General features: G+C 43.1%; 1 protein-coding gene across 2 annotated transcripts in view; it reads right to left on the reverse strand.

Moving 5' to 3' along the window:
- The window catches only part of ELP3 (elongator acetyltransferase complex subunit 3), a 149,586-nt gene that overhangs the window by 8,786 nt on the left and 120,727 nt on the right, over window positions 1-20,073 (reverse strand). For both annotated transcript variants that reach the window (XM_042438216.1, XM_042438208.1), the window contains one exon: window positions 11,317-11,398. In XM_042438216.1, coding sequence (XP_042294150.1) covers window positions 11,317-11,398 — 82 coding nt within the window. The remainder of the gene's footprint in view (window positions 1-11,316; window positions 11,399-20,073) is intronic.

Below are 20,073 nucleotides of genomic sequence, written 5' to 3' on the forward strand. Positions count from 1 at the left end.
CGGTCCAGGTAGAGACGCAGCTGGCGTATCAGCCAAAGCTGATAACAGGTGCTCCTGACCGTCGCATCCACCTGAGAAGTAAGATGGAGCGCCGAGTCAATAAGCACCCCCAGACTGCGTACTGTGTCCTTCACAGGAAGCGTGATCCCGTTCAGGACAGGTGGAACCACCACCATCCCTGGGCCGGGAGAACCTATCACAAGTACTTCCGTTTTCTCTGGATTCTGACTGAGTCGGTTTTCCCTCATCCAGCCCATTACTGACTCTAGACAGGCCACGAGAGGAGAGATGCCATCCCTGGTCACTGCATCAGTCGGAGACATAGAGAAAATTATTTGGGTGTCATCAGCGTACTGATAACCCCGCGCCCCATGTCTCCGGATGATCTCTCCCAGCGGTTTCATGTAAATGTTGAAAAGCATATTTTTGTACGTTGGTAAAATTAGAGCCCAACTTGTGGGCAATTGGCGCACAGATTGTAAACTGCTTAGAGTGCTGAGCTCACTAGGAAGTGGTACAGAAATGTAAATGCTATTGCTATTTATTACACGTATATCCTTCCTTTCTCCCAGATGGGATCCAAAGCGGCTGGAGGAAAAAATGACCAGAGAAAAAAACAGGAAACTTTTTCCACACTTGCAAAGCTCAATATGAAAACCCATGGTTCGAATGGGAGAAGCAGAATGAAGCTATTCTGCATTTCTTGCCCTTTACAATCTATCTAACCCTTTAGACATCCAATATGCCAATTCAAAAAGCAATTTTTCTTAGCTTTAGTGTCACCCGGATTTGTCAGATTACACCTCCCACCATCCCTAAACCAAGATGAACACCAACTGCTTGGTTAGGGAAGAAGAGAATTATAACAAATTCATCTGGAGGACACTGGGTCAAGGGAGGCATTTCCTAGGGATTTGCTTTTCCCTTTGAGATTTTGAAACTGAGGGACATAACACAGGCAGAGTCCTCCAAATAGTCTGATAGCAAGGAAGACCACATCAATTTCCATGATTGAAGGAAAGTTATGGCATGGCAATGTAGAAGTATCTGCTTTTTCACAGAATCCTAGAGTTGGAAGAGACCCCCAGGGCCACCCAATCCAACTCCCTTCTGCGATGCAGGAATACCCCATCAAAGCCCTCCAACAGATGGCCATCCAGCCTTTGCTTAAAAACCTGCAGACTTCACCACCCTTGGAGGCAGCATTTTCTACGTTGAACAGCTCTTATGGTCAGGAAGTTCTTCCTAATGTTTAGGTGGAATCTCTTTTCCTGAAGCTTGAATCCATTGCTCTGTGTCCTAGTCTCTGTATCCGAGCAGCAGAAAACAAGCTTCCTCTTTCCATATGAATTCCCTTCAAATATTTAAACATGGATATTGTGTGGTGTAAAGGCTTGCATACTGGAGTATGATTGGAGACCAGGTCCAATTCCCAGCTCGGCCATGTCACTGGGTGACCTTGGGCAAGTTGCATGCTCTCATCCTCAATAGCAAAACTCCTCTGTACAAATCTTGCCCAGAAAACCCCATGAGGACCCTTAGGGTCCTTATAGGTTGGAAACAACTTGAAGACACAGAACAATAACAACAAATCATGTCACCTCTTAACCTTCTCTTCCCCAGGCTAAACACACCCATTTCCTTAAGCCGCTCCCCATAGGGCTTGATGGTTTCCAGACCCTTCACCATTTTGTTCACTCTCCTTTGGACACGTTCCAGCTTGTCAACGTCCTTTTTGAATTGTGTTGCCCAGAACTGGACACAATATTCCAGGTGAGGCCTGACTAAAGCAGAATAGAGGAGCACCATGACATCCCTCAATCTAGACAGGCTAGAATCACTTTAAATTACTGTACATACTCAACTATAAGTCGACCTCATGTATAAGTTGAGGGCAAGTTTTGGGTCCAAAATTATGGATTTTGCTATGACCCAGGATAGGTTGAGGCTAAAATTTAGGGGGATATAGCAAAGGATTTAAATGATGAAGCAAACTAAAACAATGTCGAGGAACTTACAAAATTCCAGCAGACATAACTCTTAAGGCTGGATGGATGAGAGACTAAAAGGGGTCAGTGCTTCCAGGGCAGATTATACTCTTGCCTTTCACCAGGAGATGGTTCCTTCTTTTAAATAAGAGTTAAGATACAGTACTTACAATGACCCATGGACAAGTCGATTCAGGTTTTTTGGGTCACTTTTTTGACCTAAATTTTTAGACTTATACATGAATATAAATAGTATAGATTGACTGGATTACTGTAATATGTTCAGCATGGGACTTTTCTTTGAAGTGTATACCAAGAGCTGCTGTCAGATTGCTGACCCAGAATGGTTACAAAGAGCACACAACATAGTTGTTACAACAGCTCCACAGACCACCAGTCTGTTTTTGGATACAACTGAAACTAGTGGTTATGTTCTGTAAAAACCTGATGGGTAATGGGGTGTAGGCTACCTCAAGGTCCATATCCTCCTGTAAAAACCTACCTGGCTTCCCCTCAATGTAGTAAAGCCCAGGGACACATCAACTTTGTTAACTGAGGCGTGAACTGCACAGTTCGTCCTCTGCATCCATTGATTCTTTAGCCACTGATTCAAGCACCCATGGCTTGAAAATAATATATATAATATACAAAAAGCGAATCTTGATTTTTGCCATTTTAGACATGGGGTACCATTTTACCAGGTCATTGTATATAATAGGACTTGAGCATCCATGGATTTGGGTATCCACAGGGGGTCCTGGAACTAAATCCCAGCGGATACCAAGGGCCCACTGTACTTGGTTTTTCTTTTATCTTTATCAGCTTTAATTGCTGGATATAGGGGTTTTTTTTAATCCCTAGCTCCACTCAGGAAGGGAAGCAAGCCTACCCAGGGTCGGCTGTGAACAAGTTGGGTTAAAACAGACACCTCACCTTGAACACAAAGAAATTATGCTGCCATGTATCAAAGAGGAGTGAAGTGCATGATGCTCACAGTCCAAAAAGGGGGGATTTGGGGCTACAAAGCCAGAAAACAGATCTGGGCTCTTGTTTTATCATAGCCTGAGTTTTTTGTGGTTTCTTAAAGGAATTGGCGATTGCTGGGGCCAGCAGGAGGTTTGGACAACATCCGTTTTCCCAAGACTGACCCCCCCCCCAGCTGCAGTGTGCGTTCAAGCATGCCACATTTCTGGCCTGCGTCCATGTTAATTTTCTAGTTGATGGCACACAAATCGAAATCTGGTCTGGGGGAAAGCTGATCAGCCCCGCTACATGGTAATTAATTCATAGCAGAGATGGACATGGCTCTGAGGCAACATGCCCCCCGCCCCCTCTATAAAGGAGTAAGACATCAGTGAAACAAAGCAGAGTCAACAAAAAAAATTTTTTGGGGGGGTGCCTTTCCTGGCCAAAGGAAGGGTCAAAAAGGAAGGTGTTAAAGGAACACACTCAAAATAGTAAAAGGGAATGGGATGTAACCTTTGTTGGGTGCCAATCCTCTGACAACAGGAAAGAGAAAGAAGCCAAGATCTGAATCTGCTGAGAGATTCCTGGTGATCTGCAGGATCCCTGCAAGGGTTTTCTGACTTCTACATGTTCTGCAACACCAGCAACCAAATGACTCCCTACTTGTCCTAAAATATAATTTACTGAGTGACTCACACTCTGTCTGTTCCATAAAGTAAATGAAGAAAGCTTGGAGGTAAACAGGAGTGGATTTGGCCTGAGGGCGATGCGGCCTCTGTTCCTTTCCACCACTCACAGATAAACTCTTGGGCTCAGACATCTTTAAAAGCTTGTGAAGGGAAATTTGTTCTTCCAGCAAAAGGCATGCTTTAAGTGCTTCCTCAAACATCAGGGTGGGCAACTCTATTTGAGCCAGAAGCCAAATTTGGCCCTCAATGAATGAATTGCCTTCCAAAAAAAAACCTCTGTCCCCTCAGCTGAAATCATGTATTCATGCATTCTCCAAATTTCTAGTATTGCAGTGAGGGAGGCAGTGAAAACTATTTATACCTAGAACTCTCTTATTTGCTGTGTTTGCATTCCTTGGGCCAGTCTACTGCCCCTTTTTCTTTCGATGTCTCATCTGCATTTCTAAAAGCACTATTGAAGTTTTATGTTGTGTGCCTTCAAGTTGTTTACAACTTATGGTGACCCTAAGGAAAATTTGTCGTGGGGTTTACTTGGCAAGATTTGTTCAGACGGGGATTGCCATTGTCATCCTCTGAGGCTAGAGAATGTGACTTGCCCAAAGTCATCCAGTGGGTTTCATTGCTGAGCTGGGTCTCCACAGTCACAGTCCAACACTCAAACCACTATGCCACACTGGCTACCGTATTATTAATATTATAATATTAATATTATTAAGTTGTATTATTATGGCAGTCCTAAAATAAACCTATAAGTTTTTTGTGGGTTTTTCAGTTTATGTGGCCATGTTCTAGAAGAGTTTATTCCTGACATTTTGCCAGCATATGTGGCTGGGATCTCTGAAGATGCCACACAGCCTGAAAAACCCACAAAAAAACTATGGATGCCGGCCATGAAAGCTTTCGACTTCACATAAACCTATGAGGTTTTCTTCGCAAGATCTGTTCGGAGGGGTTTTCCCCTTTGCCTCTCTCTGAAGCTGAGAGAGAGTGATTTGCCCAAGGCCACCTAATGGGTTTCCACAGCCAAGTCAGGATTTGAACCCTGGTCTTCAGAGTCCAAGTCATGCGCTCAAACCACTATGCCACGCTGGCTCCCTCCTGACTCCTTACACACCTCTGAAAATCCAAGAGTGAAAAAGCCACACATTTATCCATCTCTTCGTAAACTCGAACAGGAGTGCTCTCTGCTCAACCTTCTCCTGGCAGGAGCTGGAATGATTTCCAGCTGAGAAACAGATCTTACATCTCTGAATGCGCAGCTAAGTTAAGAACTTAAAGACCACACGGTGGTTTCTGCCACAATGCCAGCCCACGGTTTTTTCCTGCTCATGCTGGTTCAAGACGGCCTCTTAAACAATCCTCAAGTGCTTCCCTCTTAGATGCTTCTTTTATGGTGCAAATGAGGAACAATTATGGGAAATCACAGGTTCTTCAGCCTCTTTGAAACAAGTTGGAAGAAGGAAAAGAGAAAAACAAAGCTGCCATGTTTTCTCCAGTCCAAAATGACCTGAATAGACTAGAAAGCTGGGCCACAGCTAACAAAATGAACTTCAACAGGGAGAAATGTAAGGTACTGCACTTAGGGAGAAAAAATGAAATACAGATATAGGATGGGGGACACCTGGCTTAAGGAGACAACATGTGAAAGGGATCTAGGAGTCCAAGTAGACCACAAGTTGAACATGAGTCAACAGTGCGATGCGGCAGCTAACAAGGCCAATGCGATTTTAGGCTGCATCAATAGAAGTATAGTGTCTAGATCAAGGGAAGTAATAGTGCCACTATATTCTGCTCTGGTCAGGCCCCACCTGGAATATTGTGTCCAGTTCTGGGCTCCACAATTCAAAAAGGACATTGAGAGTCTTCCCTTCCCCAAGCTGAAGATGCTCATCCCTCTCAGTCACTTGTCATAAAACTTGGTTTCCAGACCTCTGATCATCTTGGTTGTCTTTCTCAGGATCTCTTCCAGCTTGACTATATCCTTCTTAAGTTAACCAACAAGGATGACTTGGTTAATGGGGTGCAAGTGGTGGGATCCTTAGGTGGAAGTGACCATGTTCTCCTGGAGTTTGTTATACAATGGAAAGGAGAAGCCAGGCAGAGTCAGACACGCATCCTAGACTTTAGGAGAGCGGATTTCAGTAAACTTAGAGAAATATTGAGGGCGATTCCATGGTCAGAAATACTAAAAGATAAAGGCGTTCAGGACAGATGGGACTTTCTCAAAAGGGAGATACTGAAGGCACAATTTCAAACAGTTCCAGTGAGAAAGAAAAATGGGAGGTGTCTCAAGAAACCAGGATGGATGACTAAGGAACTTTCAACCAACCTAAGTTTGAAACGGAACATGTATAAGAAATGGAAAAAGGGGGAAATCACAAAAAAGGAATTCAAAGAAATAGCAGACATTTGTAGGGGTAAAGTCAGAAAAGCTAAAGCGCAGAATGAACTCAGACTTGCTAGAGAGGTTAAAGACAACAAAAAGGGCTTTTTTGAATATGTCCGCAGCAAAAGTAAGAAGGAAATGGTAGGGCCACTGCGTCGAGAGGATGGCAAAATGTTAACAGGGGACAGAGAAAAGGCAGAATTACTCAAGACCTTCTTTGCCTGAGTCTTCTCAGAAAAGGCAAAGGGTGCTCAACCTGAGGATAATGGAGCAGAGGACAGAATAGGGGAATTTCAGCACAGAATAAGTAAAGAGATAGTAGAGGAACACCTTATTAATCTAAATGAATTTAAGTCTCCGGGACCAGATGAACTCCATCCAAGGGTAGTAAAAGAACTGGCAAATGTCATATCGGAGCCATTGGCAATAATCTTTGAAAACTCCTGCAAAACAGGAGAGATCCCAGCAGACTGGCGGAGGGCAAACGTTGTCCCCATCTTCAAAAAGGGGAAAAAAGAGGATCCCAACAATTATCGTCCAGTTAGTCTGACATCAGTACTAGGAAAGATTCTGGAGCAGGTAATTAAACAAAGAGTCTGTGAACATCTAGATGGCAATGCCATAATCACAAAAAGTCAACATGGGTTTCAGAGAAACAAGTCATGCCAGACAAATCTGATCTCTTTCTTTGATAAAATTACCAGCTTGGTAGATGAAGGGAATGCTGTGGATACAGTAGATCTTGATTTCAGTAAGGCCTTTGACAAGCTTTCCCATGATATTCTTGCAAACAAGCTTGTAAAATGTGGACTAGACAAGGTAACTGTTACATGGATTTGTAACTGGTTGACCGGCCGAACCCAAAGGGTGCTCAACAATGGCTCCTTTTCATCCTGGAGAGAAGTGACCAGTGGGGTCCCACAGCGCTCTGTCCTGGGCCCAGTGCTATTCAACATCTTTATCAATGACCTGGATGACAGAATTGGGAGCATACTTATCAAATTTGCAGATGACACCAAATTAGGAGGAATAGCTAATACCCCAGAGGACAGGATCAAGATCCAAAATGACCTGAATAGACTAGAAAGCTGGACCAAAGCTAACAAAATGAAATTCAACACGGAGAAATGTAAGGTACTGCACTTAGGGCAGAAAAATGAAATGCACAGATATAGGATGGGTGACACCTGGCTGAATGAAACTACATGTGAAAGGGATCTAGGAGTCCAAGTAGACCACAAGTTGAACATGAGTGAACAGTGTGATGCGGCAGCTAAAAAGGCCAATGCGATTTTAGGCTGCATCAATAAAAGTATAGTGTCTAGATCAAGAGAAGTAATAGTGCCACTGTATTCTGCTTTGGTCAGGCCCCTCCTAGAATATTGTGTCCAGTTCTGGGCGCCACAGTTCAGAAAGGACATTGAGAAACTGGAGCGTGTCCAAAGGAGGGCGACAAAAATGGTGAAGGGTCTGGAAACCTTGCCCTATGAGGAACGACTTAGGGAGCTGGGGATGTTTAGCCTGCAGAAAAGAAGGTTAAGAGGTGATATGATAGCCCTGTTTAAATATTTGAAAGGATGTCATATTGAGGAGGGAGCAAGCTTGTTTTCTGCTGCTCCAGAGAACAGGACCCGGAACAATGGATGCAAGCTACAGGAAAAGAGATTCCACCTGAAAATTAGGAGGAACTTCCTGAGAGTAAGGGCTGTTCGACAGTAGAATGCACTCCCTCGGAGAGTGATAGAGTCTCCTTCCTTGGAGGTCTTTAAACAGAGGCTGGATGGCCATCTGTCAGGGATGCTTTGATTTGGATTTCCTGCATGGCAGGGGGTTGGACTGGATGGCCCTTGCGGTCTCTTCCAACTCTATGATTCTATGATTCTATGATTCTTGAACTAGGGTGCCCAAAACTGGACACAGGTGAAGTGGCACTATGGCTTTCCTTGATCTGGAGGCTATAGTTCTGCTGATGCATATTGGGCTGGAGAAACTGGCTCCCAAATCTATAGTATACTATAAACATTAGGGGAAGTAATTCTGCTGTATCCAAAGAAGTTTGTTCAAGGGGTAGTTTTTGGCTCCTGCTGGCAGATTGGGAGCCTACAAGAGCTTTTTGATGGGCTTTTCACCCCTCTGGTGACTGTTCAGAAGTATGGGAAGGGAAGGCACACTCCCCCTTCTGAAATTAACAAAGGATGGTTAATCTCTAATGCAGAAGCCAATCTGGCTGCCTTTTTTACTTACGATAAAAACCCCACCAAAGAAGTTGAGCTCCTTAGACTGCATTTCCCAGGTAATAGCAAAGAAGCGTCCATTTCTTTGAAGGCACTTCAATGGTCTTCCTGAGAGACCAGTTCTGAATTCTGAGGAAGAAATGTGCCTGATCGGGAAGAGGATTTCATGCTCATTCTGTGCACGCAGGAGAAAGATGCTACAAAATAAAACCCTTGCTCTCAACAAGGCCCACACTCCCATATCAGTATTACCCCACCAGGAACATCAGTTCCCTCAATTTACATTCACGTCAATACACGCTCAAATGGGCAATATTACCATTCAAATGAGCCCTTTTGCCAATTTCTTTATCCTCAGAGGGAGAGAACAGCTACGCAAGTCCTTCCAATGCATTGAGATGTAGTCTCCAATTCTCAACAGCCATGAAATGAGCCAGCTTTCGCTAACAGCTCTGCTCATGCCTGGTGTCACAGTGTGCTTTTTAGCAAACAGACAACAGAAATTGCCCCCAATAGAACGCTCAGGATAGGAAAAGTTGGCAGAAGTGAACATACGCAGTTTCTCTTTCCAGAGTTGCAAGGTATGAAGTCTCCAAAAAAAGGTACAAGGTATGTGTTTTACCTTTTCCAGTATGTATATGCACTTAGCTCTACTATTTGTTTCCACCTCAATCTAAGGAGGCTAATGATTTTAAACTGGTGCCTGTCATCAGTAATGGACAGTATATGTTTGTTGTCTGCCTTCAAGTCTTTTCTGACTTATGGCGACCCTAAGAGAAATCTATCATGGACTTTTCTTGGCAAGATTTGTTCAGATGAGGTTTGCCATTGCCTTCTACTGAGGCTGAGTGACTTGTCCAAGGTAACCCAGTGGATTTCATGGCTGAGCATGGATTTCAATCCTGGTCTCTAGAGTTGTAGTCCAACACTCAGATCACTATGCCACACCGAATTGAAACTTATTCCAGACTAGATAGGGATGCTCCAGATCACCTGGAAGGCAGATCAGGAATGGGGTTACACTCCCCGTGAGGACACAGATTAGGAGCTGAGTGCACACCTGGATTCAAACCTATACCTGGAAGTTCAGGATTTGGCAATCACTAGGAGTGCATTTGCACAGTTAAGGCTTGTATGCCAGCTACACATTTCGTGGGATGACTGATCAGGACACAGTCACGCATGCCTTAGGTTGCATCTGCACTGCTGAATTAATACAATTTGACACCACATTAAGTGCTGTATATCCATCTTATGGAACCCTAGGACTTGAAGTTTTACATGGTCTTTAGCCTTCTCTGCCAAAGAGTACTTATTCCTCACCAAACTGAATCCTCACCAGGATTCAGTACAATGGAGCCATGGCAGTTAAAGTGGTATCAAACTGCATTCTTTCTAAAGCTGCACACCCAAATATGCTGAAGACCAGCATTTGAGAACCACCACTTTACATGTCGTAAAAAAAAAACCTAATGTTTTTTTTTTTCAAAATTCAAAACCAATCCCCCACAAAATGCTTTGCTATACAACAGGGACAAGTCAAGACTCTGACGGGGAAAATCCATTTCTTCACTGCTGAGGACTGCAGCTAAACTCAGACAGAAGAGATAAACCAAGGATGAGGTCAGATTATTTTTCATTGAGGGTGCCCTTATGGCTCGTGGTATGGAGACACCACAGTCCTCCCAGCCCCTCAGAAGTTGCCTTTGTCTGGTCTAAACCATCCCTTCATAAAACCCTAGTCAAAACCATACAAATTCTAGCAGGCTTAAAACCAGTTGGTTTAGGAAATCATGGAAAAGTTGCTTTTCAATTTTTGGGGATACTGGGCTTTGCAGTCCAAAAGGTTACTTTTCCTAAGCACTGGAAACCAGGAGGAGCTGAGCAGGATAGGGGAGGGAATTGTGTGCCCCTCCAGACACTACTAAAGCTCCCAGCAGCACTAACTGGAGAGAATCCCATTTATCACATCAGTACAGTCTAATACAAGAAATGCTGGGAGGTTGAATCTACAGCTCTGCACATGTTGACTATATGGGAGGTGCATAACAAAAGCAACATTTGAAGTCGAAGGCTTTAATGGCCGGCATCCATAGTTTTTTGTGGTTTTTTTGGGCTATGTGGCCATGTTCTAGAAGACTTTCTTCCTGAGGTTCGCCAGCATCTGTGGCTGGCATCTTCAGAGAACGTCAGGAAGAAAATCTTCTAGAACATGGCCACATAGCCCCAAAAACCCACAAAAAACTATGAAAGCAACATTTGAAAGACTGAGACTGTTTCTTCATTTTTTAAAAAAAAAACCCAACACTTTTTAAAATAGTTTTTTGTGAGTTTTTCAGGCTCTGTGGCCATGTTCTAGAAGAGTTTATTCCTGACGTTTTGTCAACACCTGTGGCTGGCATCTTCAGGGAATGCATTCTCTGAAGATGCCAGCCACAGATGCTGGCGAAACATCAGGAATAAGCTCTTCTAGAACTTGGCCACAGAGCCCGATAACCCCACAAAAAACTATGGATGCCAGCCGTGAAAGCCTTCAACTTCACATTGCATTTTTAAAATCATGCTATATGTTTGATGCAATGCTGGGAGTTCCCCTTCCTTGGAAATGTGAATTTTAAAAAACAGAATACAGGGTGGGATATGAAAGGCAATAATATTACACAACAATTTTTGGGCACTGCCTCATGGTTGCGGCGCTATTCTGCAATTCTAAACAGCAGAGTGGATCTCCTCCATTATGTCAGTTTCCCGAACTCAGTTCTTGAAGGTTTAGAACTGTAGAAATACAGGGTTGGTAGGTACCCTAGGGGTCAGCTAGTCCAACCCCCTGTGATGCCGGAATCCCTAGCTAAACCATTCCCCAGAGATGGCTATCCAACCTCCGATGAAGGGGAGCTTCCCAGGGCTATCAAGCAGCTCTTGACATCAGGAGAATTTGTTCAAATTTCTTTCAAATGTTCTGTGGCTCATCCCTCCGTCCTCCAACTAATGTGTCCTGCCCTCTGAGCTTATCTGAAGAATAAACCTGAAAGGCAAATCTGCCCATGACGTACCTGAAATAACGGCAATCTTCCACGATCCGTGCTCTTCCTTGGCTATTCTTTCTGCCTCCTCCATAAGCAGCATCCCAAATCCCTAGATAAGAAGAAAGGTGACAAGGAGAAGTTATTTTCAAAATAGGAGCATCCTGTAATTTACGGATTAGCTGGAAAAAAATTCTTTTACTTTAGAAGTGGCATAGACAGGACAAAGTGAGGTGGGGTTACAAACCCAGTTGTCCTTGGGGAGGAAAGGGAAGAAACAAAAGAGCAATCTAACATGTGCTAGAGCTACAAAAGACATAAGACAATGTATTGGATAACAACGAGTAAGCACTGTTTCTGAAAACATCTTAGGGGGGTTGTGCAGCGCCCACATTATTATTATATTTATTTACATCCCCACATTTTCCCCAGTCCAAGGACTCAAGGGGGCTTGTTATGTGCCTTAAAGTCAATTTCAACCCTGTGTTGTTGTTTTATCCATCTTCACATCATTTCTGACTTATTGTGACCCTATCACTGGTTTTCTTCACAAGATTTGTTCAGAGGTGGTTTGCCATTGTCTTTGTGTGGGGTTCAGAGAGTGTGACTTGCTAAAGGTCTCTTGGTGAGTTTCAAAGGCTGACAAGAAATCTGAAATTTGGTCTCTTGGAGTCTCTACTCCAACACTCTTAACACACTACGCCACGTTGGCTTTCAATAAAGATTTGTTCAGCAGGGATTTTCTATTGCCCTCCTCTGAGGTTGAGAGAGAATGACAGTCATAGATTTGGAAGAGACCCCAAGGACCATCCAGTCCAACCCTATTCTTCCATGCAGGAACTCACAATCAAAGCATCCATCCCTGACAATTGGCCATCCAGCCTCTGCTTAAAGACTTCCAAAGGAGGAGATTCCACCACTCTCTGAGGGAATGAGTCAGCCCTTACTGTCAGGATGTTCTTCCTAATGTTGAGGTGGAATTACTTTTCCTGTAGCTTGAATCCGCAACCTGGAAACATCACCCAAGGAGACTTTCTGCTGTGCTTTCTGCAACCGGACCTGTTTATCCCAAATTGGCCTTTTTAGTCACCAACGTGCTTGTACAAAGCATGGGATGAGTCCTTCCTGAATCTTTGTTCGCGAAGCAAAGCCAGAGAGAGAGCTTGAATCCACTGCTCCGGGTCCTATTCTCTGGAGCAGCAGAAAACAAGCTTGCTTGTTTTTATCATTGGATATCATTTTATTATTGTACTGTTTATTATTGTATTGTTATTGTGTATTTTGTTAATGTGTTGGAGGGAGGGATAATGAGTTTTATTCTGTATTTTATCTTACTCTTTACTATGTATTTTATTCATATTCTAAGCTGCCTCGATCCATCCAGAGAGGCAGGATATAAATATATTATTTTTGTTGTTGTTGTTGTTGTTGCTCAATACAACACCTTTTCAGATACTTAAACAGGGCGATCATATCACCTCTTAACCTTCTCTTCCCCAGGCTGAACATACCCAGCTCCCTAAGTCTCTCCTCTTAGGGTGAGGTTTCCAGATCCTTCATCATTCTGGTCACTCTCCTCTGGACACGCTCCAACTGGTCAACATCCTTTTTGAATTGAACAATGACACATTACTGCTATAGAATATGCTTTATTGATGGTAAAGGGTGTAGAAAATGGTACACAGCAGGGAAGAGTTCCTACCTTTTCAGGGATGGGAGTCCAGGACACTTCGCAACCAATGGCAGAATTGACCCCCTCCCCAAATTCTATCCAGACATATCCCTTCGGCTGGCAATCGAAGCAAATACCTCTATCGCTGGACATAAAGGCCACTTGGGTTGGGCTGCACTCCTTCCCAGGTTGAGGCAAATAGAAGATGGATTTCCAAAGGTTATATAGTGCAGAAGCAAATTGAGAAGATTAACGTCCGTATGTGTGACTCACAGCTATGGGAATTGTACAAGCAGGTGAGCAACCAAGGAAAATTAATCCCCAAAGCTGGTTCTCAGCCTTCATATCTTTTCCCAGCTTCAAACTGCAAAGCCAATGCAAAAAATATCCAAGAAGGTCACCCTTTGCATGCTGCTGGACATTGCTTGTCCCTGATACCAAGAAAGACTCCAAAACCCATCTGCCTGGCAGCAGAGGCCCAACTCATTACAGTTATCCAGTGGATGAGCAGGGATTCGAACCCAGGTCTCCTTGGAGTCCTAGTCCAACACTCAGACCATGTCACCATGTTGGCTCCCATCTATATATGCCTTTAACTTGATTACATTGTATGGTGAGCTTCTCCCAGAGTCTTGGAAAGATTTTTTCAGAGGGTGTTTGCCTTTGCCTTCCTCAGAGGCTGAGAGAGTGGGACTTGCCCAAGGTCACCCAGTGAGTTTCCATGGCTGAGTAGGGATTTGAACCCTGGTCTTCCAGAGTCCTAGGGTGCATCTACACTGCAGAAATAATGCAGTTTGACACGGTTTTAAGCCTGTAGCACCATCCTAATGGAATCATTGGATTTGCAGTTTTCCATGGTCTTTAGCCTTCTCTGCCAAAGAGTACTTATTCCTCACCAAACTACAAATCCCGGGATTCTGTAGGATAGAGCCACGGCAATTAAAGTGGTGTTGAACTGCATTATTTCCACAGTGTAGATGCACCCCTAGTCTAAACCTCAAACCACTACAACACACTGGCTTTCTCTCAATGTGGCTTACACTGGTTAGTAACAGACACCATTAAAAACTCTCTATGAAACCTATAAAAACACAATGGAACTATCAATACAATTAAAGACCATTTAAAAGCTTGTGTTGTTTTTCTGTAAAAGATGTTCACAATATAACACACTACTAAAAGCCCTTTCCCCCAAAAAACAGTGAGTTTCAAACGGCCTGCCAAAATAAAATACATATAAAAAGTCTTCACTGGCTGCTGGGAGGACAGCATGGAAAGAACTAGTAACTCTTTAGGAAGGGAGCTGGTTTATTATCAGTATCAGCCACCCAAAGGAGCGCAGCCTCTGTCCCTGATCAAAAACTGGTAATTTGAAAATACGGCTGACTCCTCACATTTGCAGTTTTGACTTTTGCAGATTTGATTATTTGAGGATTTGACTAATATGTTCTCTCTAGGAATTTCTAAGCATTTGTAAATCCTCCAGTGTGATTCTGTGGTCAACTTCTGGCAGATGGTTTTTTTATTTGCAGTACAGTGAGCCCACCACATTCTCTGGAGTTAGGGGCACAGGACCCTCATGAAAGTGGGAAAACTGCAAATGAAAAAACACTTTTTTAAAACTAAGAGAATACCTCTCTAGGTAACTCTCAGTCCTCCAGCGCAACTCTATGGTCAACATCTGCCAGTAGTTGACCATACAATTGCGCTGGGGGACCCACAAATGCCTAGAGGAGTGTTCTTTCCAGGAATCTCTTTGTCCTCCAGAGCAATTCCATGGTCAATGTCTGGCAGACGCTGACCACAGAGTCACACTTAAGGACCTAGACATTCCTAGAGAGAACATAGTAATCAAATCTGAAAAGGTCGAGGTTGCAAATGTGGAGGGCCGGCTGTAGTCACAGTCTTTGGAACTGGTCATGAAAATGAGAGTACAAGAAGAAGTGGCTGACTTGCTTTTTGTTTTAAAAATGTGTTTAAATAATTAATTGTTTTTTTTTTAATTGCCTTGTGTGTGTTAACTGGGTTTATCCAACGTTGGGATTATTGTTTTATCAGCAGCAATTTTGTAAATGCATGCACATGGTCCGTATTTATTTATTTCATTTCATTTTAAATCCCTATTCAAAATATTTTCCTGTGTGTGTGTGTTTACAAACACTTGTGTATGTGCACATACATCTAGATGATTTGAACACAAAGAGCACTTTTGACTTGTTTGTTTCAGATTCCAGAAGGATGCATTCAGTCACTTGAAAGGATGTATTTACTGAGGTAATTACCAAAGGGTGCAACCACACTGGAGGAATAATTCACTTTGACATTGCTTTAACTGCCTTGGCTCAATGCTATGGAATTCTGGGAATTGTAATTTGTTGTGGCACCAGAGATCTCACAAAACTACATTTTCCAAAATTCCATAGCACTGAGTCTGACAGTTTAGAGCATTGTCCAACTGCAGTGCGGATTTCTGCAGTGCGGATCCAGCCAAAAATCAATTTTTTTGAGTATGTATCTATTACTGTGATTAACAAACAGAACTTCATATAGCAGAAAAATGATTCGGCTTCTGCTTTCATCAGTTACTCAAAATAAAAACGGGATGTGTCCAAGCTGGAAGTTCAGAATATTTTATTGCCAACACCGATCATCATTTTCATCATCTAATAATAATAATAATAATAATAACAACAACAACAACAACAACTATTTTGGTGTATTTCATAAACAGCATGTTGTGAATTGCCGCCTTGGATGGAGCTCACTTTTATTTTGAACAGCTGAAGACAGTAGGTGAAACATTTCATTAATATATTGTAAGATTCCGTTTTAGTCACTCTGGTCCAGAACACACTATAGAAATAATCCAGTTTCAGACTGCTTTAACTGCCTTGGCTCAATGCTAGGGAATTCTGGGAACCATAGTTTTGCAAGACATTTAGCCTTCTCTGTGAGAGAGCTCTGGTGCCACAATAAAATACAATTCCTCGGATTCCCTAGCACTGAGCCAGGGCAGTTAAAGCAGTCTCAAACTGGATTATTTCTGCAGTGTGTTTTGGACCTCCCTCCTCATTCCCTCTCTCTTATTCTCTTTGCACACAAACAACACACACATACAAAACATACTTGTGGGTCAGGAAGACCATGCAAGCATGAAATGGGCTGTAGTCACCCTTGAAGCTCAGGCTATAATGAATGTGCCAATCTTTTAAAAAATGCCAGAGGGAGGACTCTGATCATTTATGCAAAGAAGGGAACTGTGCCAATCTGAATTAGAAAAGAAAGAAACAGCTTTCAATAGAAGCTGCAGAAACACAGGTGTTTTTTTAAAGCACTTATTATAATGGAATCACTAAGTCCTGCTACTGTATTATCAGATAAGAAAGTCTTTGAAAAGACAATGCGGTTACAAATCACTGTGTTTGCCTGCTTGGATAAGATGACTTTTTTGCTTTGGAAATATTGCATGGTGTTTTATGTCTCCCTTCCCGGTTTCTTCCCCCTCTCCCTCCTTTCAAAATCATGACGTAAAAGACAATAATTAAAGGAAAAAGACCAAATTATGTATTGATTTTGCTGTTAGGGTTTGTTTGATACAGTTGATTTTGTCTCGTCTACGTAGATGTTTATGCCTGATGCTGTTTTAATGAAGATGAATAAATAAAAATATTAAGATAAAACTATGGCAATGACACTCTTAAATGGATGCGAAGCAAATGGCAGGGGCTGAAAATGCTGAGCATGACGGTGATGATGATGATGATGATGATGATGATGATAATGTCACAGCTTCCATTTTCTTTTCCTTCATATGAACAGTGGGAAAAGTGTGTGTTCTCCTTCCCTCCTACGCCATTCTCCCAGTGCTAATGCTACTAAAAACACAGATCCAGGAAAAGAGATTCCACCTAAACATTAGGAAGAACTCCCTGACAGTAAGTGCTATTTGACAGTGGAATAGACTGCCTTGGAGCATGGTGGTCTCTCCATCTTTGGAGGTTTTTAAATAGAGGTTGGATATCTTTCAAGATTATTGAAGTTGTGTATTCCCACATAGCAGGGAGTTGGGACTGGGTGGTCCTTTTGGTCTCTTCCAACCCCAAGACCCTAGGATTCCCAAATATGTGGGAGTTACACTGTCAGTCCTTCACCAATTGCTGCACCTTTCCCAAGGCTGCACAGGGGAAGAAATCTAGATGTCAATGCAGACTATTTCTGCAAAACCAGGCTTCATCCATGGCTGCTACTTGGCTGCCTACTTCCTCCAGCTTCTATGCTGTTAGGTAGTCAGCCCTGACCTAGTGTACCAATGGGATTCCTGCCTGTTATCAGGCATTTCTCAACCTGCCCTTGTTTTGGAGGTTAGCAGTCACACACCAGTGCCTGTCGCCATGATTTCAAGGTTAAGAGGTGATACGATAGCCCTGTTTAAGTATCTGAAGGGATGCCACATTGAGGATGGAGCAAGTTTGTTTTCTGCTGCTCCAGAAAATAGGACCCAGAGTAATGGATGCAAGCTCCAGGAAAAGAGATTCCAACTCAACATTAGGAGGAACTTCCTGACAGTAAGAGCTGTTCAACAGCGGAACACACTCCTTCCTCGGAGGGTAGTGGAGTCTCCTTCTTTGGAGGTCTTTAAGCAGAGGCTGGATGGCCATCTGTCAGGGATGCTTTGATTGTAAGTTCCTGCATGGTAGAATCAGTTTTGGACTGGTTGGCCTTTGTGGTCTCTTCCAACTCTACGATTCTATGATTCTAAAGTGAGAGTCCAGAGAAACTGGAAATGCTCCAAATCCTGTTAGCTGGCTCCCCTCCAGTCTTGATGCAGCAAAGCAGGTTGTAGAAAAGAGAATGTCCAAAACCGAACAAAAAACCTTCTCCATTCACAAAGGACCTGGGTGTTTGCTTCAGCTGAACCCTCCTTGCTAATGCCTTCACATCTCTGAGATCTCAGCACGGTGCCTCTGCCTCCAATTGTGAGGGAGGTAAAACATGCCACTCCATCGATACATTTCTTCTTTTTGTTGTTAACTGCTGTCAAGATGACTTTGACTTATGGTGACGCTATGAATAAGAGACCTCAAAGTCACCTTGTTACTAACAGCTCTGCTCAGGTCTTGCAGATTTAGCACAGCTGGGGCTTCCTTGATGGACTCTGTCCATCTGTAATGTGGTCTTCCTCTTTACCTGTTGCCTTCTACCTTACTAAGCTTTATCATCTTTTCTATGTATGTAGCCACTTTGAATCCCATTTTGGGAGAAAGGCAGGATATAAATCCAATAAATAAATAAATTAAATAAATGCCTTCTCTGCTTTGGTCAGGTCTCACCTAGAATACTGTGTCCAGTTCTGGGCAGCAGAATTCAAAACGGATGTTGAGAAACTGGAGCATGTTCAAAGGAGGGCAACTAAAATGGTGAAGGTTCTGGAAACCATGCCTTATGAGGAGAGACTTAGGGAGCTGGGGATGTTTAGCCTGGAGAAGAGAAGGTTAAGAGGTGATATGATAATCCTTTTTAAATATTTGAAACGTGTCAACTCTAGAGAACAGGACTGGGAACAAAGTTACAGGAAAAAGAGATTCCACTTAAACATTAGAAAAAACTTCCTGATAGTATGAGCTGTTTTGAAGTGCAAGTTAAGGAGAATAGGTTCTCCTTAGGGTAGCAATAAGTCAAAAATGACTTTTTTGGGTAGCATAGACAAAAATAAGAGATGTTTAACAGTGGAACAGACTGCCTGAAAGGGTGGTGGACTCTCCTCCTTTAAACAGTAGTTGGATGACCAATTTGCAAGCATGCTTTGACCTGTAATGAGAGTGAGTTGGAGTAGATTGCCCTTGTGGCCCCTTCCAAGTCTATGATCCTCTGTCCTAGGAGATTGCTTGGAGAGGCGATGCATGAAAAGGGGTGGCGGTGGGGAAGTAGTCATTCCTGGGTACTGCTGGCTGACCTGGCACATACATTCCTTTGGCCCACATCTGTGCGTCATGCGCTCCAGTCTCGGTTTCCAATCTATTTCAATTTATGAGCGCTGGACTCTCGTCAATTGATTTTCCTCCCCCTTTTCCTCCGCCACGTGCGTCAACCACTTTGCTGCTTGCTCCTGGCTTTGAAATTTCACTTTCAGGAGGCAAACATTCATTTTATGTTCTTCCCCGCTCTCCTTTTACTTACCACTCACTCCTGCCAGGGTCATTACTATCAAACCGAAGTTGCATTCTAATGGGCCCACAGCTAACCAAGAAAGGTCTGGGAGAGAAAAAACCTAGGGTACTTTTTTAACCATAGTGAAGTGTTAACCTAAAAACATCAGTCCTGAAGGCTTCAGGTATAAAGCACTTGCTGATCAAATCTCCAGCCTAGCTAAAAGCTCCAAGCCTGACAAACTGAGCTTCATATTCAGGCAGGAACTGCTCTGGGCTGTAAATTATGTTGATTTTCCTTGTTTGCATTTCATTTATCTGAAAAGCATGGCGAGGAGGCAGGTATGCAATCTGCAGAGTCGACTACAAAGCGAGAGAAAGAGTATGCAGCATGCTACAGATGTGATGCAACTGAGGCATCATGAAGAAGAATGTATTGATTATGGGGAGAATGTCCTGAACAGATTAGATTTTGGTACTCATGACGCAAGGTGGGCTAATGGGATGTGACAGGGGTTAGCTTGGATCTAGGCCAGGAGTGGACAAAGGTGATTTAAAAGAATTGGATAAAAGTTAAGATAAAATCACTTGCAAATTTAGATAAAATCACTTAGTACCTTCCCCTTTCCATGGCAGTGTCTTCCACTGTTTGATCTTGGAAGATAAGCAGGGCCAGCCTTGCTTAGTACTTGGATGGGAGACTGCCAACACACACCAGGTGTTGGAGGCTCTATTTTAGAGGAAGGAAATGGCAAAACCACCTCTGAGGATTCCTTGCCTAAGTAAAGCCATTGAAATTCATGGGATTGCCATGAATCAACAGGCGATGTGAAGGTACATACACACACAAGGTCTCTGGGCCTCACTTTGCCCGTCCGCAACTAAACCTAAGTTAATATCCTATGTACTTCTTCCTTTTCCTCCCCTCTTTCAGCTCTCTAAGTTGCTCCTCATAGGGCTTGGTTTCCA

This window comes from Sceloporus undulatus, chromosome 1, assembly GCF_019175285.1.
Source record: "Sceloporus undulatus isolate JIND9_A2432 ecotype Alabama chromosome 1, SceUnd_v1.1, whole genome shotgun sequence".
Classification (NCBI taxonomy): domain Eukaryota; kingdom Metazoa; phylum Chordata; class Lepidosauria; order Squamata; family Phrynosomatidae; genus Sceloporus; species Sceloporus undulatus.